This window comes from Mustela lutreola, chromosome 2 (genome assembly GCF_030435805.1).
Source record: "Mustela lutreola isolate mMusLut2 chromosome 2, mMusLut2.pri, whole genome shotgun sequence".
In the NCBI taxonomy this organism is placed as follows: domain Eukaryota; kingdom Metazoa; phylum Chordata; class Mammalia; order Carnivora; family Mustelidae; genus Mustela; species Mustela lutreola.
This window is the reverse complement of record NC_081291.1, coordinates 99146014-99166077: the sequence shown is the minus strand read 5'-3', so window position 1 is coordinate 99166077 and position 20064 is coordinate 99146014. Positions and strand designations below refer to the sequence as shown.

General features: G+C 40.2%; 2 protein-coding genes across 6 annotated transcripts in view; one reads left to right on the top strand and one right to left on the bottom strand.

Annotated features, from left to right (window-relative positions):
* Nucleotides 1-14177, top strand: part of NME9 (NME/NM23 family member 9) — a 44699-nt gene extending 30522 nt beyond the window's left edge. For both annotated transcript variants that reach the window (XM_059162727.1, XM_059162726.1), the window contains exons 12-13: nucleotides 10066-10205; nucleotides 14000-14177. In XM_059162727.1, the coding sequence (XP_059018710.1) occupies nucleotides 10066-10166 (101 nt within the window). In that variant the 3' untranslated portion in view covers nucleotides 10167-10205; nucleotides 14000-14177. The remainder of the gene's footprint in view (nucleotides 1-10065; nucleotides 10206-13999) is intronic.
* ARMC8 (armadillo repeat containing 8) overlaps nucleotides 1-20064 on the bottom strand; it is a 106356-nt gene that overhangs the window by 3324 nt on the left and 82968 nt on the right. For all 4 annotated transcript variants that reach the window (XM_059162721.1, XM_059162722.1, XM_059162724.1 and 1 more), the window contains 6 exons: nucleotides 18060-18152; nucleotides 13998-14147; nucleotides 12481-12576; nucleotides 7385-7480; nucleotides 3075-3147; nucleotides 1576-1669 (listed from right to left, as the gene is read on the bottom strand). In XM_059162721.1, the coding sequence (XP_059018704.1) occupies nucleotides 1576-1669; nucleotides 3075-3147; nucleotides 7385-7480; nucleotides 12481-12576; nucleotides 13998-14147; nucleotides 18060-18152 (602 nt within the window). The remainder of the gene's footprint in view (nucleotides 1-1575; nucleotides 1670-3074; nucleotides 3148-7384; nucleotides 7481-12480; nucleotides 12577-13997; nucleotides 14148-18059; nucleotides 18153-20064) is intronic.

Here is a 20064-nt window from a genome sequence, read left to right as displayed (position 1 = left end):
GTCTCTATCTTCAGACTGAATTCTGAATTTGACCACTACCACCCTCGTCTCATACCTACAGGACTACAATAGCCTTGAACTGTTCTCCCTGCTTCTGGTCCTGCCCAGGTGATTCTCTATAGAGTCTCCAGACTGATTTTATACAAATTCAAGTCAGACAGGGTCTCTTCTTCTCAAAAATCTCCAATGACTTCCTATTAAACTCTTAATAAAATCCAGAGTTCCTACTATGGCCGACAAGGCTTTTCACTTGCCCCCCACTGCCTCCTGGAGTACATTTCTTATCACCCTACCCCTCATTTATTTTTCAGCAGCTCCACTGGTCTTCCTGAACATGCCACTCTCATTCCTGCCTCAGAGACTTGCACTCACTAGTCTTCTAGAATACTAGTCTTCTGAACATCTACCTGGCAGACTATCTCATTTCATCCAGATGTTTGATCAAATGTCACATCCTCAGAGAGGCCTTTACTGGCCAATCTATCTGAGAAGAAACTTCCTTACTCTTCATTCCTTCATCTTACTATTTTTCTTCATAGTACGTCTCATGACTGGCTATCATATTACATATTCACTTGTTTACGATCTTCTTTCTGTGCTAGAATGTAAGTTCCACAAGGGCAATGACTTTAACAATTTTATTCATCATTTTATCTCCAATGCCTAAAACAGTCCCTGGTGGAGGTTAGTATTAAAAAAAAAATGCTGAATGAATGGGGAATTCAGAGGAGAGGGGACTGGGATGGCAAACCAGATGAACAGAATGTATAAATGCATGAAGATGTGACATTGCAAAGGGGCAGGTATGCCTAGAGGACATGGTCAGGGAGCATGGAAGTGAGCTGCAGAGTGAAGCTGTGGTAGGAGGAAGGGTACATAGGAAGAACATTTTTGGCTACTTTGAGGTTAGAGGGATCTCTGATTATGATTCTTGTCTCTCCCAGTAAATGGTGAAGACAGGAACCCCTCAGTGGTCACTGTCATATTCTCAGCAGCTGGGCCAGACTTACACAAGGCAGGCGCTCAGTGAGATTTTGAGATAATGGATGTTTTTATTATTTGCCTTCCTTTCTATTTTAACATCAAGAGAATGATCCCTGGATTCTCTCCAGATATACACTAAGATGGCTCAGGCTCATGTTAACTCACAATAAGATGAAAACCTTTAAAAGTTTGCAAATTATTAGTTTATTTCTTACTTAAAAGCGACAAGAGTTGGCTCACAGAAGATTAAGAAGGGAATTCAAGAATCTAAAAGATTTTGAGTCCTGGATGGCTCAGTTAGTTAAGCATCTGCCTTTGGCTCAGGTCATGAACCTGGGGTCCTGGGATTGAGTCCCACATCGGACTCCCTGTTCAGCAGGATGCCTGCTTCTGCCTCTCCCTTTCCCACTGCTGTGTTCCCTCTCTTGCTCTCTCTCTCTCTCTCTCTGTCAAATAAATAAATAAATAAAATCTTTAAAAAAAAAAAAAGGCATCTATAAGATTTTAAGTTTGGCAGTGTAAATTACTAAGCAAGCTAAACCCTTTCATAAAAGAATCCAACATACAAGGCCCTTTTACTTTGATACTTACTTGTCACAAAGGTTTGAATCTGGTGACTGACTCAGTTTGTGTAGAATATCTACGATGCCCATGTCTCGTAATTTATCCTGGCGTTCTTGTGAACCTAAGAGATTAACGCTAACAGGTTACTGGGAACATGACCCAGGTAGTTGGTCTCCTTGATGTGCAATCAACAATCTAGAGCATTGCCAGGGTCCTTTACTCCCCACCCTTCTAAACCCCTAGTCCCCAGTGAAGCTGGACTGTCTCATGCTTAGATCCTCTAACAACATTCTAACTGGTCTCTCTGCTCCTTGACTCTCCTTCCTGCAGTCCATCCTGGATTCTGCTGATAGATTAATTTCTCCATGGACTATAGGTCAAGGTCAGATTCCTTAGCCTGGCACAAGGCCCACTGCCATCGGCCCATCTTCATTTCATCTGTCTGGGCATATCAACCCAAGCTCTTTCTACTCCAGACAGGTCTTGTTTTCCCCCTTCTGTTCTCTTCCACCATCCTCTGACCTCCCAGCACTTCCTAATGCCTCCTGGTTAGCACGTGGCAGTTCCAACTTCATACTGTTCTATCTTCCAACTAGACTAGGACCTCCTTGGGGGTGGCTCTGTTTCCCTGGCACCTGGATGATACTTAGTCTCTAGGCCTACATATTGAATCCAATTTCTCCTCCTTCCTTTGTTCTAGACACAGCTGCTGGGTAGAGTAATCCTCCTGGAGTCTTTCCTTCCTGTGAAGAACCTGCAGTGACTCACTCATGCACTTATCTCTAGACCCAGTGAATCAGAATCTCTAGGTGTAAAAACCAGAAATCTGCATTTTAAAAAGTTCCCTAGGTGATTCTTATGCAGTCAGCCCAGCACTGAGAACCACCACTATTCCACATCTATTTGCTACATCGGAATCAGCTGGAGAATTAAAACAAAAACAAAAACAAACTTGTGCCTGTAACCCACCCCCTCTCCCCCCAGAAATTCTGATTAAACTGGTCTGGTGCAAAATTCCTCAGGTGACACTAATATGCAGTCAAGGTGGAGAACCTCTGATCCATAGAAACCGCCTTATAGACTGACTGCTTCCCTAGTCACAGTGTATTTCTCATTTCTCACCAAGACACCCTCTCCTCCATTAAGCTTATGTGCCTGTAATCCTTACATGTGCCCCTCTGCACACAATGAAAGACGAATCTGCCCAACCACTACCACCTCTCATCTTCTTCGAGTTCATCCCCCAACCTCCTCCCTAGCTCTCTCAAGGGCACAGACTGCCACTTGTTTCTCTAGGGTCTCCTTTATCCCCATCCTCTGTAATCTCCTGCAGTGTTGACTTCAAGATGGGGCTCAGTGTTAACTGTTGAGCCAACTCTGGCTAGTCCCTATATGGATTCTTATACCAAGGTGACTTAGTTGGATGTTCAGGACCCACTGAGTGATGCCTGCACCTAGGATCTCAGGGGCATCTGCTACCTTCCCTCTCATAATTTTCCACAAAACAGATCTCACCAATCTCTTACCTTCCTCTTCATTCCATATGAGGTTTGATATACAAAACATAGCGGCAAGCTGAAGTTTCACATGTGAATGACCCTAATTGATGCAGAAAAAGAAAAAAATATGGAGGCAATCTGATTTGAGGAATTTTTTTGGTAACATACCATAGACAATTCTAATAGATTAAAAGTGTGAAGCAAGGCCCTCAAACTCAAATGTCTTGAGGGGCACAAACTCATCACTAATGGGTAAATGGGTTATGCTAAAGACAAGAGAGTGGTGGAAATTTGGTAAACTGGGGAGTGAAGACTTGCCAAAAGACATTCACATTCAAATTTTAGAAACCCTCTGACAGGCCAAACAAGACACCTCTAGGGCTACAACTGCAGTTTGCAAACATCACTCTATCCATGCACACAAACTGGCATCAGACGGGTCTATGCTTTACACTTAGGCTATGCTTGATCTACATCAGGAAACTTTCAGGTCACCAGGCGCCAATAAATTAGATGAATGCGGCTTTGGTTTTTGGCCATTGATTATTGATTATGATTCAAATTACCCTTATCTGGGGGGCCTTGTCCCCCAAAACCTGAGTCTTTACTTGATTCATCTAATGTTTCTACTATTGCTAAAGGGCCTCCTATTCCTCTGAAACACAATTCTTACTTTTCTTTATATACTAAAAGTACAACCACTTTCCTTAAGTTGGATCATTTAGCTATAGGGAGTGCTTTTTCCTACACAACAGAGGATCCAATGGTAAAACAATCTCTATAAATGGTTTTCCTATTGGTCAATTAAAAAAACTCTCCAGTACTTTTAAATAATATGCATATCTAGGGAATTATCAGTGGTATAGTATGTTCAACAGTTTCTTGAAGGATGAGATGTACTTATTTTGCCAAGTAGGCCTATATTTCAACTATGCAGAGACAAAAAGTAGACGACATGGCTTTCTTCACTAGAATTCTATGGCTGGTGATTCTCTTTTCCTTTTACCTGCCAAGACTTTTAAAGACATGCCCAGTTCAGGCTCCACAAAGACAAGATGGAACAAAATGTATCATTGCTTTCAGCCTCAGGTCATGAATGGGGGCAATTTGTTGAGTAAATGAACTTATACAGAGGAAAAAAAAATAAGTGCTTACAATGTTAAGTTCATTCAATACATATTTTTTTAAGGAAACAAATTCTGTGGAGAAAACTGGAGATCTTTTTGAAGGAGGCAACATTTAAGCAGACACTTAAAGGACAGGAAGGTGCCAGCTGTGCAAAGAGCAGGGCCCTAGGGGCACTGAGAAGAAGGAAAAGTTCCTGAAAGGGTCTGAGGTAAGAAGGAGCTATAGAGCTCCTGCATACTAAGAAGACAAAGTGCAGCAACATTAGTTCAAGGAAGTAGATGTGGCTAAATTGTGGGCCCTTGTGGGCCCTAGGGAAAGGACTTAGATTTCGCTCTGAGTTGACAGGGAGCTTCTAAAAGATTTAAGGAGTGAGAAGTGAAGACGTGATTTACAGTTTTAGAAGGTCACCTGGGCTGAAGGGATTGGAAAACAGTGCAAAGGGGTCTAGGAGGCTTTTATGGTCAACCAGGCATAAGATGCCATGGCTTGGTCCAGGGTGAGGGCAGTGGTGATAGAAAGAAGCAAAAAGAATCAAGATGAGGTTTTGAGGAAAGGCTGATAGGACCCGCTGATAAATCAGATTAATGAGGTGAAAAAGCTGAAGAAATCAAGACTGACTCCCAGGTTTGAGCAACAGGATAGATGGCAGAGGCACTGTATTAAGACAAGAAAGAATAGGAGAGAAGAAATTTAGGTTTAGGGGAGATATTTAAGAATTCATTTTTAAAATCAACTTCAGGAAGCACGAGACAGGTGCATGGAGATGTAAAGTAGGCAGGAGGATATAGGAGTCCCGAGTTCAGAAGACAAGTCTGGAAGTACACCCTCCATGGGACCCTCTTACCTTGCTCCTCTACCCTCTACCCCCATTAGGAAAAGAACCAGCATCTGTAAAGCTGCAAGTACCATCAGGAAAGCTTATTGTCATGGCTTTTGAAGGCCAGTAACCATTACTGTGGTTGTGCTTTCTATTGACGATGCTATGGAAAGTGTAAATACTGTAATGCTTATTCTATTTATCAAAACTGACTACAAGACCAGAACCCAGAAACCAAAAAAGCATAGAGTTGATAGTAAAAGCCATAGGAGTGGATGAGATTCTCCTAAAATAGTGGTTCTCAACTCTAGCTGTACATAAGAACTGCCTGGGAAACTTTAATATTTTTAAAGATTTTATTTATTTGAGGGGGAGAGAGAGACAGATTGAGAGAATGAGTGGGAAGAAGGGCAAAGGGAGAGGGAGAAGCAGGCTCCCCACTAAGCACGGAGCCTGATTAGGGGCCCAATCCCCAGGACCCTGGGATCATGACCTGAGTTGAAGGCAGACACTTAAATGACTAAGCCATCCATGCAACCTGCCTGGGGAACTTTTAAAACCCCTGATGTCCAGGCTATAACCCAAACCTATTAAACAGAATCTTGAAAGGAAAGGGACAAGGCTATCATCTTTGAAAACTCCCTGGAAAATGCCATTGTGCAACAAAGATCACAGACCTCAGGAGGCTGTGTAGGAGAGAAAAGAAGAGGGACTAGGGCTAAGCAGGGAGGGATGGTGTACTGAAAGCCAAGAAAAAGGAATGTTTCCAGGAGGAGGAAATGGTCAGCTGTGTTGAAGGTTGCTGTAAGTGAGGTGAGATCAGGAGAGAAAATGGTCCTTTGGATGTGGCATCATGGAGGTCACTGGAGATCTTAAGCAGAGAAGTTTCAGTTGACCGATGTTAGTGGAGGCCAGATGAAATGGGTAAGAAAAAATTTAAAGGCGAGGAAGGAGACAGCATGTGCAAAAGACACTTTTAAGAAGTCTGGCTCTGAAAAGCATAGCAGAAATAGGTATATCTCAGTGGATATGGGAAATCAAGAGTAACTTTGAAAAGATTAGGGAGGCTACGTGGATCTGGTATTGGAAAGATAGAGAGTTCCTTGTTGAAGCAGGAAGTTTTCATTCAACAAATATTTACTGAGTACATCCTAAATTCCAAGCATCGTCCAAGGTGACATACAAAAATGTGCACAAAACACATGAAGCTTTGCCCTCATGGAACTTACACTCAGGCATACAAACAAACACATGTGTATCACTATAATTGAGCTACTGCTCCGAGGGGAACAGAATGCAGTAACAATGAATAACTCATATAGATAAGAGCACACAAGGAAGTTGTCAGTTGAGCTCAGATCTGAGAGATGAAAAGGCATGCCGTGAAGGATAGAGGAGAAAAGTGTTCCAGGCAGATTAGCCAGCATGTGCAAAGATCCTGAGACAGGAAAAAACATGCATGGCCTTTTCCAGGAACAGGAGTCAGTGTAATGAACAAAGATAAGGAGAATGAGAGGAGCTAGGATACTGATGAGCCAGGTCATGCAATAGTTCATAGGTCATCACAAGGGGGATATGGATGTTATTCAAGGTGCAAAAGGGAGCCAACTGATGGACTGTGGCTTCTATTCTCTTAACAAAACAAAAGGTGAGGTCACCACTAAGAGTGATGAGGGAGAGAAAACTCAAGGTTTAAAGAATGAGAAGGTAAAAACCCATTCTCAAAGAGAAGGGAGGTGTCAGCTTGCAGGAGAATCACAAGTGGGTAGTAAGCAGTGCTGAGTACCTACAGGGGGTTTGTAAACAGGAAATTAACACGAAACCAATCAGGTTGGTTCTATGCCTTTCTCTGCAGTTGCTGACAGGCAGGCAAAAAGAAGACAGACTCACCCACAGCTATGGTTTTGCTAGGAGACACGGACAGAATGAAAAGATTGCCAGGTTTGGCAATGGGCAGTTTCTGGTGATGACAAGATCCATGGGATGGCTGTGGCAGTAGGTGGCTGAGGTGTTTGTGCAAGCAAACCAGTCAAAGAACAAGTGCCAGAGGTGCCGAGGGTTTAAGAGGTAATGTACATCAGATAGAAGCCTTGAGAGGGAAGACAGGGATGTGGATACACTGAAAGAAAACCAAGAGCCCAAGTCTTCACCGATTAAGAAGGAGGCAATCAGGAAACAACGAAGGCAGGGAATGGGGCAATGAATGGGTGGTAATACTGCCCAAATGGCACAAGCTTCAAGGCCTTCATGTCTGTTTCTTTTTCCTCGGGATGAAAGAGAGTTCCTTGGATCTGCTACAGAGTAGTCTATTCTTTTTTTTAAATCTCTGCACAATTTGTTTTGAGCCTTTTAATGCAGCTACCACAGAGCAGTGAAAGGGACAAAGGCCTACCATGTAATACTTGATTTTCTGCAGGATGTCATCATTGGTCATAATAAGTTCTTTTGCTGTTGTTCCATCTGCTATGTTGGCTAAGATGCACAGTGTCTGGAAAAGAACAAAGGGCCGGTGATCAGGAAAGCTCTGAAGTCTCCAGATGCAAGCTCTCTCAAGAACTTGGGCAATTTCTACCTGAAGCACATGGATTCTCACAGGTTCTATTCTGAATGCTCTGATTTCTTATCTCCTGACATTACTGCCAAGAAAAGTCTACCTTAGACAAAAGAGAACCCAAACATTTCAGTAGTTTCTTTTGGGGCATCACTGGGTAAAGGCAGCTATGTCTTATGTACATCAATCAAAGGGAAAACATGAATTGTTATTATTTCATTTCTAAAAGAAGCTCTTGTTACTAACCCAACAAGGTTTGTTCAAAAGTGTAGTCTTTTTGGTGGAAGCATCATAGGTGCTGAAACTCTCTCCCTCTACCTCCAAATGCTGCTTGCTCCTGAGCTCATGACCTTCTGGGTGAAGGCCTGTACCCTGGTCCACTAACCATGTAAATTTAGGATTTCATGACTTTTTAAAAACCTGATTAGAGGAACAGAAAGGTAAGGAAAATGTGTGAAGGAGCTTAGTCAAGCTTGGCCTAATGAGACTGGAGGGGGACTATAACATTTGGCAAGATAGTGTGACTTGAAGATAATCACCACATTGGTACTGGGGGGACTTTCCTGTCAGCTGTTGGGAATCTCATAGCCAGACTAGCAGGAGGGCAACGTAAAGGTGAAAGGACTGTATAAAGAATACTGAACCAGTGTCAGTCTTTGTAATTGAGCAAACATCTACTGAGCACCTACAATGTGCATGTACTCTGCAGGGTATCAGGGTCAGACAGGAATAAGACACACTACCTAATCTTGAAGCGGTCACACAATTAAATTTCACTGTGGTGTGACAGAGGAAAAACAGGACTGAGAAAGCATGACATGCACTTGTTTGATACCGCAAAGATCAGGGAAGGCTTCTTGGTGGAAGTGACACTGAAACCTGGAGCGCAGTAAGGAACCACTCAAAGATACTGGTAGGAAGTGGGAATGGGGTCTAAATTCAAGTAATTTTCTCCAAATTTAACCTTTCTTTTGGTAGACTTAAACTAATTAAGCTTGTAGATTATACCTAATTGATGAGATTGTTTTCTTACTATGGCCTAAGGCCTCAAATGTAAAGAGTGTGTGGTCTTATTCTTCTTAGATTAATACACTGATCAGAAAATGAGTCCTGAGGTTTGAACCAAAAAAAAAAAAAAAAAAAAAAAAGGCTGCCTCTGGGAGGGGAAGGAGTGACAAACATCTTTAGCCTCATCTAGGGAAGAGGTATCCCTCTCTTAACCACTAAGACAGAATATGAGGGGGATTTCATGAAATATTTCCGACAACAGACTTGTTTAGCAAGACAGGCAAATGATTCCCCTTCTTGGAATGTTAGAATATACCCATGCATCCTCAGGTTTGAACAGTATGGCAGCATGAGCTACAGTTCTAAGGCCCCACAACCCTTACTACAAAATTGGTAAACAGATCAATTAGTTCTTGGGCCAAGCCAATTTAACATATAAGCTAGGGGAGCAGAGAAAAAAGCTACACACACACACACACACACATGTCCATGCTTACACACTCAGGTGAACAACCAGAAATTAATGATAAGAGTAGGGAGAGGCAAATTATGGCCTGTGGACCAAATCCAACCCGCTCTCTGTGTAATAAACAGAACGTTACTGGAAGATGGCCATGCCTACTTGCTTACATATTGTCTATACCTGCTTTCAGGCTGTGGCATAGCACAGTTAAGTAGCTGCCTGCCACAGAGCCTGAATGGCCTACAAAACTTAAAATATCTATCTTGCCCTTTGTGGGAACAGTTTGCCAATTCCTGAAATAGAGAAATGGAAAATAGGGGGAGAAATCAATGAAACCAAAAGCTGCTTTTCTGAAAAGATTAAAAAAAAACCCCAAAAAACAAAACCTGATAAACCTCTAGCTGGACTGACGAGGGAAAAAGGAATTATCAATATAAAGAACAAAAGAGGGGATATTGCAAAGAGTGCTATAACCTTAAAAAGATAATGAGAATATTGTAAACAATTTTATGTTAATAAATTTGAAAAAGATGAAATGGACAAATTCTTGAAAGACACAAAATTCCAACGCGGACACAAGAAGAAAAATAATCTGAGTAGCCTTATTTCTATAAAAGAAACAAATTTTAGCTAAACATCTTTTTTATACTGAAAATTTCATTTAATAAAACTCATTTGTCTACCGTTCATTCTAGGTTTTCCCTCTCTACTTTTTTTTTTAAATTAACATATAATGTATTATTTGTTTCAGGGGTACCAGTCTGTGATTCATCAGTCTTCCACAATTCACAGTGCTCTCATCATAGCACATACCCTCCCCAAAGTCCATCATCCAGCCACCCCATACTTCCCACCCCCACCCCCACCCCCTCCAGCAACCGTCAGTTTGTTTCCTGAGATTAAGAGCCTCTTGCGGTTTGTCTCCCGCTCTGGTTTCATCTTGTTTCATTTTTCCCTCCCTTCCCCTACGATCCTGTCTTGTTTCACAAATTCCTCATATCAGTGAGATCATATGATGATTGTCTTTCTCGACTGACTTATTTTGTTTTAGCTAAACACTTTTCCACAAAAGAAACACTAGGTTCCAGATGGCTTCACTTGTACGTTCTACCAAAATTTAAGAAAGAATACCAATGCTTCACAAATTCTTAGAGAAAACTGAGGAGGAATGCCTTCACCTCATGTCCCAAGGCAAGTATTATCTCCATAATCAAATACCAATATCAAAACCAAACAAGGACATCACAAGAAAACTAAACATCAGTGTCTCTCACGAATATAGATGTGAAACATTCCTTACCAAATTTCAGTAAATTGAATCCAACAACATATGTAAAGGATAATAATGACATTTTAATATGGTGTATCTCCCCACTTATTTAGGTCTTTGATTTTTTTCATTATCAGTATTTTGCAGTTTTCTGCACGGAGATCTTGCACATACTTTATGAGATTTATACACAAGTATTTCATTTTTTCTGAGCTACCATAAGTGGTACTGTTTTTAAAATTCCAAATTCTACTTGTTCATGCTAATGTATTAAAAATACAATTGATTTTTCTATCTTGTGGCCTTGGCTAATTCCTTGATTACTTCTAGCTTTTTCTGATGAGTCTATGGCATTGTGTACATAGGCATTCATGTTGTCTGGGAATAATTTTATTTCTTCTTTTCCAATTTACATGCCTTTTATTTCTTTTTGTCTTGTTGCACTTGGTAGCAACTCCACTATGCTGCTGAAGAAGACTGGTAACAATGGACATGTCTTTTTCCGAATATAAGGACAGTAACAGATACGTTCACTATTTTGATTGTGGTGATTATTTCATGGTATATACATATGTCAACATATCACAGTATATATTTTAAATATATGTAGCTTATTGTATGTCAGTATACCTCAAGGAAAAAAAAAAGCTGAATTATCATAGTGTCTGGGAAGAATTAAACTTCCAGCTAGCAACCAGACAGTTTAAGCCTCCCCATCATCACCTACTTCTGGACCATGACCAAAATCTGCATGAAAGAGTATAATTTGAGTCCTGTCAGAACACATTACTGTTGTTGGCCTTTCTTTTTTGCCTTCTTTCAAATCCTGCCTCACCTTTTTGCCTTGCTTCACTTTTCAAGTCAGAGGAATTCTATCTAGGTGAGCCATTTTATAGACAAAATTCATTCTTATGCTCTTCAGGTAAAATAGTTTAAATAAAACAGTTGGGCGTGGAGCCTGATGTGGGGCTTATACTCACCACCCTGACACTGAGACCTGACCTGAGGTCAAGAATTAGACACTTAACCGACTAAGGCACCTAGGCATCCCCAGGCAGAATAGTTTATTTTGAGCAATGGATCTTCTTCATTGTTGTATTCCTATAACGGATATGTTCAACCTAGTATTAAGGATGCCTGAGATTATAGTTTTAATGTGTTAAATTTTTGTTCAAAAGAAAACATGGTTGTTTATTATTGAATTTTAAGGGAAATCACCTAAAATGTTCACCTTAAAACCACTTTGTCAAATCTATTGCCTTTTTTTATCACGAATTCAATTACAGCTCTTATATCCTACCATTCTTACTTCCTGGACTTTTCTTCTGAAGACTGCAGAATTACTCTAATTCAGGAACACAGAGAAAGCAGAGCACGGGTCTGCAGCTAGACTCTAAGTTCAACTCCCCACTGATGACCTTGAGCAAGTTTCCTCCACACACATAAATACACAGCTCAATGAATTCTCAAGTGAACACATTATATAGCTAACATTTATGTCAGAAAGTTGAACATTAGCATTGCCTCAGATCTTGTATCAGAAATTTAAGTTTGTAGGCGACCTTTCTTTTTATGACAAAACATATACTATGTTTAAAATGCTGTAATAAATCCCAGAAAATATAGAAAAGTAATTCTAAAACTGTCCCTGGATGAATGCATAGCCTCTGTATTTTTATGCCTATCCCAAACCTGCCCTACTAAAAGACAAGAAAAAGTAGAAGTATGGGATAGGAATAAAGAACATTAGAGTAAAAAAAATGAAAAACAACTCCAGCATAAGGGATTACTTTATCAGGGTGTTATAGGAATAAGGAGTTCAGAACATGGTGGATATAGAAAGCTGGAAATGATGAATCCAAGAGAGTGGACTCAGTCTAGGATGATCAAAGATGGTATCTCTATAGAGACAGGGACAGTGTTGTACAGTGCATGACACGGAGGGTGAAACAATAGACTCTGGTAATATTTTCTTCTATTCCGGGAGGAAGAGTTCTTGAATAGTTTTGGGCGTGGTGGAGGATCTTTCTCCTCAAATCTTTCTTGTCTCTATAGCACCTTTATCTCAGCACTCCGTCTTTCACAGATCTGAATATTTCAGGAGACTCCTAATGAAGATCCTTTTTGGTATTCACACTCAGAAGATACTTCTCAGGAAAAAAAAATAATTAATAATAATAAAAAAGGAGCACATACCTGCTCTTTGACCTCAATGTTATGCTCCCCTTCCAGAATAAGCGTGACTGCTTGCATAATTTGCTTTCCATGAGTACTCATTATTTTATCTATATGCTGCAAAAACAAGGGAAATCCACAGTTATTATCTGGGGAACAAAGAAAAAGATCACAGAAAGGAAAAGAAAGCTTCTAAGTTAAACAATGTAATACACAACTGCTTGAAAGAGAAACCACAGCATATAGAACTAGATGCCAAAAAATAGTGTTTATTATAGCATAACATTGAATTTTGCTTTCTGTGTGTGTGTGTGTGTGTGTGTGTGTGTGTGTATTTATGACTTGAAGTTTAAAAATAACAGACTTGGCCTGATAAAATACAGAATTATATTTTCAATACAGAATCCTCAAACCCAAAGATTTTAAAGAAAAAGGAACTCTAAAGAGGGATGGGAGGGGAGCCTGGGTGGCTCAGTGGGTTAAAGCCTCTGCCTTCGGCTCAGGTCATGGTCTCAGATTGCTGGGATCAAGCCCCACATCGGGCTCTCTGCTTAGCATGGAGCCTGCTTCCTCCTCTCTCTCTCTCTGGCTGCCTCTCTGCCAACTTGTGATCTCTGTCAAATAAATAAATAAAATCTTTAAAAATAAATAAATAAAAAGGGGGGAAGGGGGAAAAAACCAGAGACATGGAAAATAGGGCACAGATTTACATTTGCACCCTGCAGTACAAATGAACGAAGAAGGCGCAGAAAACAAGTGAAGCACAAAGGAACCACCCATGTTTCTTCATCTACCTGAAGGCCACGGACTTCAGGCAGGCTCAAGGAACTACAAGAGGGACCCCAAAAACAGGCTCAGCCTCTCCTGCTTTGATATATAACCACTGCTTCCACACTGACATCTTCAGAGTCAATCTACTAAATGTTGGCAGCATGGGGATTGGTCTATGGAATAACACTGAAAAGGATTCTCTAAAGGGAAAGAAGCAGAGGCCCCAGGGATGAGTGACTTAGACATATGAGAAAACACATTCTGGCCAGCAAACCAAGTAAGAACGAAGTAAGAAATCAAGGCAGGCTCATATCCGCTATGGAGTAAGGAGAAGGAGACAGAACAGGCAGTGCAAGAGTGGAGGGTCAGGTGGCTGTATGGTAAAGCAGTTCCCAGATCACCTATGAAGGTGACAGGTCTAGATATTGACTTCTTTTTGGTAAGGGACAGTATTTGTTTTTTTTTTTTTAAAGATTTTATTTATTTATTTGACAGACAGAGATCACAAGTAGGCAGAGCGGCAGGCAGAGAGAGAGAGAGAGGGAAGCAGGCTCCCTGCTGAGCAGAGAGCCCGATGCGGGACTCGATCCCAGGACCCTGAGATCATGACCTGAGCCGAAGGCAGCAGCTTAACCCACTGAGCCACCCAGGTGCCCCAGGGACAGTATTTGAATCACACTTCTGGGCAGATATTGATGGGAGAAGTGCAGGAGAACAGTATTTTGTACTGCATACACATGGCAGCTAATGTGGAAACTTTTACTTACAGGCCGAGTAGAGAGGAGATTTCTAAGAAGTCCCAATGTCTTCATCAGCACATTCAAATCTGAATCTGATAATAACCGGAATAGCTGTTCAGTACTCAAGCTTCGTAAAATATCGGCTTTTATTTTTTGTTCAGCCTGAAATGCCATATTCTGAAAGGATTAAAGAAGTTTCAAAAATCATGTTTAATTTGCTTTATTAAATTATATTTTGATAATAACTGAAAATTTTCAAAGTATAAAAAGAAGCTGCAGATAATTTAAGTCATACTATTTTTTTGATTCTTGTTAATTACTTACAATTCTGTCTGTCAGGAGAAAGATAACTATCTCCTATATATACTCCTGTATAAGGAATATGACCACTTCCTGATACGGGCATTTGAGTGTCCTAAGATTTGTCTAATAAATATAGAATCTATGGTTTCTTTTTTAAAAATTATTTTATTTAAACTGAAAAAAAAAAAAAAAAAAACAAAAAACCCCAACCAAACCCCCTCTGCCCAAAAGCAAACCCAAAACACAAAACTGAAATGAAAAAACAGTTCACTCATTTCTCCCACCCCACTTATCTCCTACTTCTGGCAACCACTGATCTCTCACCTCTATGAACTTGGTTACTTTTCAGAAATGTTTCTGGTTATCAAGTTGCCTTCTGTGCACCATTTTTTTTTTTAAAGTAGGCTCTACAACGTGGGGCTTGAACTCACAACCCTGAGATCAAGAGTCAAAATGCTTTTCCCAAGAAGCCACCTAAGCACCCCGTCTTCAGTGTACTTTAATACAAAATTGCTACTAATTACACTGTGCCACTCATTTTGAGAATGACTAAAAAGAATTCCCTTATTATGGATGAAAATAAGTAGTGGGTTTTGTTAAGTTTACTGGCACAGAAACACATACTATATTCACAATACTATGTTGGGTGTTGATATGGCAGGTCTATATTATAAAGGAGGCTCCCCAAAGGGTAGAAGGTATATCCAAGCTACTAGCAACCCCAGATGGCTGGGTTTTTTTCTTGCTCCTTTTTCTCCTTTCTGGACACATTATGGATTACCCCAGTTTAACCTGAAGGTATAATAACACATCTAAAGAAAATAAAAACACAGCAAATGCCAAATAACTCATAAATCAAGTTTTGGTAAGTCTTTTGTATACGAGAAAGTTACTATAATATGTGGTTATTCCCATATATTTGTTTTTCTTTAAAGATTTATTTACCCAAAAAAGGGGTATTATTTATTTATTTATTTGAGAGAGAGAGAGAGAATGTAAGCTTGAGTGGGGGGAGGGGCAGAGGGAGTGGGAGAGAGAATCTCAAGCAGACTCCTCGCTGAGCCTGAAGTGGGGCTCAATTTCACAACCCTGAGATCACAACCTGAGCTGAAATCAAGAGTTGGATGCTTAACAGACTGAGGCACCCAGGTGCCCCCAGGCTTATTTTTCAAATTGAGGAGCTAAACCATGCAAAAGATCAAGTTACCTAATGATGTGAGCAGCATGGCAGAGAGAAATGAGTACTGACTGGGCTGGTGTCGAGAGATCCAAGCCAAAAATGACTCCAGGTTTTTATAGTTGGTGGACAGAGAAGAAAACAGCTGGTTATATGGTGACTAATGAGAATAAGATAGTTAATATGGATTTGAGGAGTGGGATAATAAGTTCAGTTTTCAACAATAAAATTGTACATGTCCTAGGGAGGCCTTAAATAAAATCTCACAGGCCGTTTAAGTGACAGACCTGGGGTATAGGGAACAATTATGTCCGGATCTGTACATCTCAAAGTAACTTCTATTAAGTGGGGCTAAAATCATGACAGTAAGATGAAGTCCTTCAAACTGAAGTATAAAGGGAAATGGAAACTGGGAATTGAAACTGGGGAAATATTCCCTGAGAAGGGGTTTGAAAATGGGGATAGGTAGAAAGTGAGGCTGAAAAAAAAAATTAAGTCCTGGAGTGGAGTTTTAAGAAAGAAAAGTGCTAAAAGCTGATACAAAGTTTAGGAGAATAAGAACTGAAACTACTGGATTTGCTATTTAGAAAATGATTATTTCTATCCCAAATTTGTGTGGAAAGACAACAGATATACACAGAACAAGGAAAAGAATATGGGTTTGGAACAGGTTCAGAATCCACTGTAATCATTTGTTTGCTGTGACACCTTGGAGGATTCATTTATCCTCCAAGTCCCAGGTTCCCAATTGTGAGGTGGATATAAACCAATATAACTTAAAATAAGAATCAGAAATAACAACTGAAGATAAACACATTCCTTAGTGTCTGGTACATAGTAATTAAATTATAACTACTATAATTATATTTGAAGAAATCCATGTCAATTTTAAAGATTTTATTTATTTGTCAGAGAGAGAGAGAGTGAGCGAGTGAGAGAGCACACACAAGCAGGCAGAGTGGCAGGCAGGGGCGGAGAGAGAAGCAGGCTCCCTGCCAAGTAAGGAGCCTGATGCAGGACTCGATTCCAGGACCCTGGGATCATGACCTGAGCCAAAGGCAGCAGCTTAACTGAATGAGCCACCCAGGTGTCCCATAAACCCATGTCAATTTTAATTTCAATATATTTTTAGTAAATCTTAAGTCATACAGTGTGACTTCATAGTTATACAGTTTTATAAATTTAGATTATTATAAAGTATTTACTTGAAATTGTTAAAACATTTTTATTATTTTTTAAAGATTTTATTTATTTATTTGAGAGATGAAGATCAGGCAGAGAAGCAGGCAGGGAGGAAAGGGAGGAAGCAGACTCCCTGCTGAGCAAAGAGCCCGGTGCGGCGCTTGATCCCAGGACCCTGGGATCATGTCCTGAGCCGAAGGCAGAAGCTTTAACCCACTGAGCCACCCAGGCACCCCAAAATTGTTAAGAAATTATTAAGCAATTATGCATCACTTCTGTTGCCCTGGGCAAGTTATTTAATCACTCTGTGCTTAGTTTACTCATCTGTAAAATATGAATACTCTCTAGCTTATTTCAGATCATTATAAAGAGCACAGGAGGGGGACGCCTGGGTGGCTCAGTTGGTTAAGCAGCTGCCTTCGGCTCAGGTCATGATCCCAGCGTCCTGGGATCGAGTCCCACATCAGGCTCCTTGCTCAGCAGGGAGCCTGCTTCTCCCTCTGCCTCTGCCTGCCATTCTGTCTGTCTGTGCTCGCTCTCTCCTCCTCTCTCTCTCTCTGATAAATAAATAAAATCTTTGGAAAAAAAAAAAAAAAAAAAAAAAAGAATTTACAAAGAGCACAGGAGAAATGAAAAGGCTCTGTCAAGTAAGTAACTCTAGGCAGGTTATCAATACTTCTGATGAGGAAAATTTGTTTTTCCTAAATTAGATGTCCAATATTAAGACCTGTTTGCTTTTTTCTTTTTTTAAAAGATTTTTAAAATTTATTTATTTGTCAGAGAGAGACAGAGAGAGAGGGTGTGAGAGCAAGCACACAAGCAGGCAGAGTGGCAGGCAGAGGCAGACAGAAGCAGGCTCCCAGCTGAGCAACGAGCCCAATGCAGAACTCGATCCCAGGACCCTGGGATCATGACCTGAGCCAAAGACCAAGGCTTTAACCCACTGAGCCACCGAAGCATTCCCGGTGTCTGCTTTTCTTAATAATAAACAGGAGAGGGGCACCTGGGTGGCTCAGTGGGCTAAAGCCTCTGCCTTCAGCTCGGGTCATGATCTCAGGGTCCTGGGATCGAGCCCCACATGGGGCTCTCTGCTCAGCAGGGAGCCTGCTTCCTCCTCTCTCTCTGCCTGCCTCTCTGCCTACTTGTGATCTCTGTCTGTCAAATAAATAAATAAACATTAAAATAATAATAATAATAATAATAAACAGGAGAACTGTGGCGCACAGTGGCCACATGCTAATATTCAAATCCAAAAGCTGAATACTAAGTGTTCTAGGTCCAAGGTCATTAGAGAACTGGGCCAAAATAGCAACATTTATTAAAAAGCAAATTTCAGACATTTCAAACAATACATTCTTTAGTTTTAACTTTGATAACAGCCCCATTCTCTTCACAAGTGATGAGTTATATAAGAGAGTAAAACATACCATTAAAGCCCAAATACCATTCACTCGCAATGCAGGATTTTCACTTTGGGTTAATCCACAAAGTAGTTCTACAGCTCCAGATTCTAAAATTGGCTGTGATTGGAAAGGAAAAAAAAGCACAATTTTAAAGTCAAGTTTGTAACTAAATGTGATTATACCCTGGCACTCTGCTTATGATTTCCTTCCTACTCTAATGCAATTCCAGGCAACTTCTGCAAAGCAGGAAGTGAGGTGAACATAAAAATTACCACAAAAAGGGCAAAAACAATTAGGTCTTTTACAAATTCACAACCCAAAATAGTCCCAGTCATTTCTCTTTTTTTCTGTAGCTCTGACTCAGGAGCTGTCCTAATTCTGTACATTCTGCACATGCCTTATGATTCCACTATCTAATTCTACACTCTCCTTCTCACTGTCCTTTGAGACACTCACTTCCTGTGTGGTGTACGGGTGTATCCCATGTGTTCTTTACAAGCTGGGACTGACAACATGGCTGGATTACATGGAACTTACATAACGGAACTATCTTCTTTTCCAGACTGTCAATATTATTCCAAATGTGCTGAAGAATCCATTTTTTAGAACTACTTTCAGGACCATCTCTCAATTGTACAAGCAAAACAGTTGTATACTTTTATGGTCCTATTACATTCTCCACCTAAAATACCTTTAGCCTAACCACTCATTTTATTTATGATCCTTGGCTGAAAACAGGGTTTGAAAATTTCTAAAAAATTAACACCTCTGAGGACTGATCTACTGTCACCAATGAATGCTTAAAAGGCCCTCTTTTCAAGTGGACTCTAGAATTGTGTTAAGCAATTCAGACTTACGTAGGGAGGAAAAGGGCAGTGACTTTGAAGATGCTATTTTGAAGGATACACATTTCTCTACTTGTACAAAGTGGTTTTGTTTCTTTTTAAAATTTTCTTTTTTGAATATAGTTCACACACGATGTTACTTTAGTTTCAGGTGTACAACATAATGATTTGACAGGTTTATACACTATGGTGTGCTCACCACAAGTGTAGCTACCATATATCACCATACAGTGCTATTATAATCCCTGTTATTCCCAAAACCTACTCATTCCGTAACTGGAAGCCTGTATCTCCCTCTCCTTTTCATCCATTTTGCCCATTTCCCCACCTCTCTTTTTTTTTTTTTTTAATTTTGAAGTAAGTTCAAACTTATGAAGTAGCAAGAATAAGGTGCTTCTACCACACAGTCTTTTCCTCAATTCAAAATTTTTAAATATTTTGTCATATTTATCATTACCTCTCTCCTTCTGCATGCCCACATCCACATTATTCATCTTTTCTGAACCACTTGAAAGTACAGCATATACATCATGCCCCTTTACCCTTAATACTTCAATGGGTATTTCCTAAGAACAAGGATATTCTCTTGGAATCACACAGCAGTTATCAAATTCAGAGATGTTAACATTAAAACAAGACTTTTATTAATCTATAGCCCATATCCCAATTTTGTCAACTGGCCTAATAAGTGCTTTTATAGCATTTCCTTCCTCTCAGTTCAGGATCCAGTTTATTTTTAACATAAAAAAAAAATCAATCATATTACTGACCCTATACCTCAGCCCATCTACCTTACTTCTAACCAGACCTTATCTAAATATGCAGAAAGTGGCTCTGAGGCAATATGAATGCTGTTCAGAGTGATTAATGGTATAGTACTGACTGCAACCAGTTCATTACCATGCAAGGACCTCAACCACCAGAGCAGAGGAAAACAGATGGAAACTCTGGCATCCTGTCTAGACTTTCTCTTCCTTCAGAGTAACTATCAGTTTCTCTCCTTTTGTTCCAAGATTTCTGCTTGTTGAGTAACTGTCTCTGAATCTCCACCTTGCTACCAAATGCTGTTCTAACTACCAGCCAGAAGACTACAGGTGTTACAGTGATGAAAGGAAATTCAACAAAAATGGAACCACTAAATAAAGGACAGTGTCTAAACCTCAGCTCACAACTGGGCAGACCAG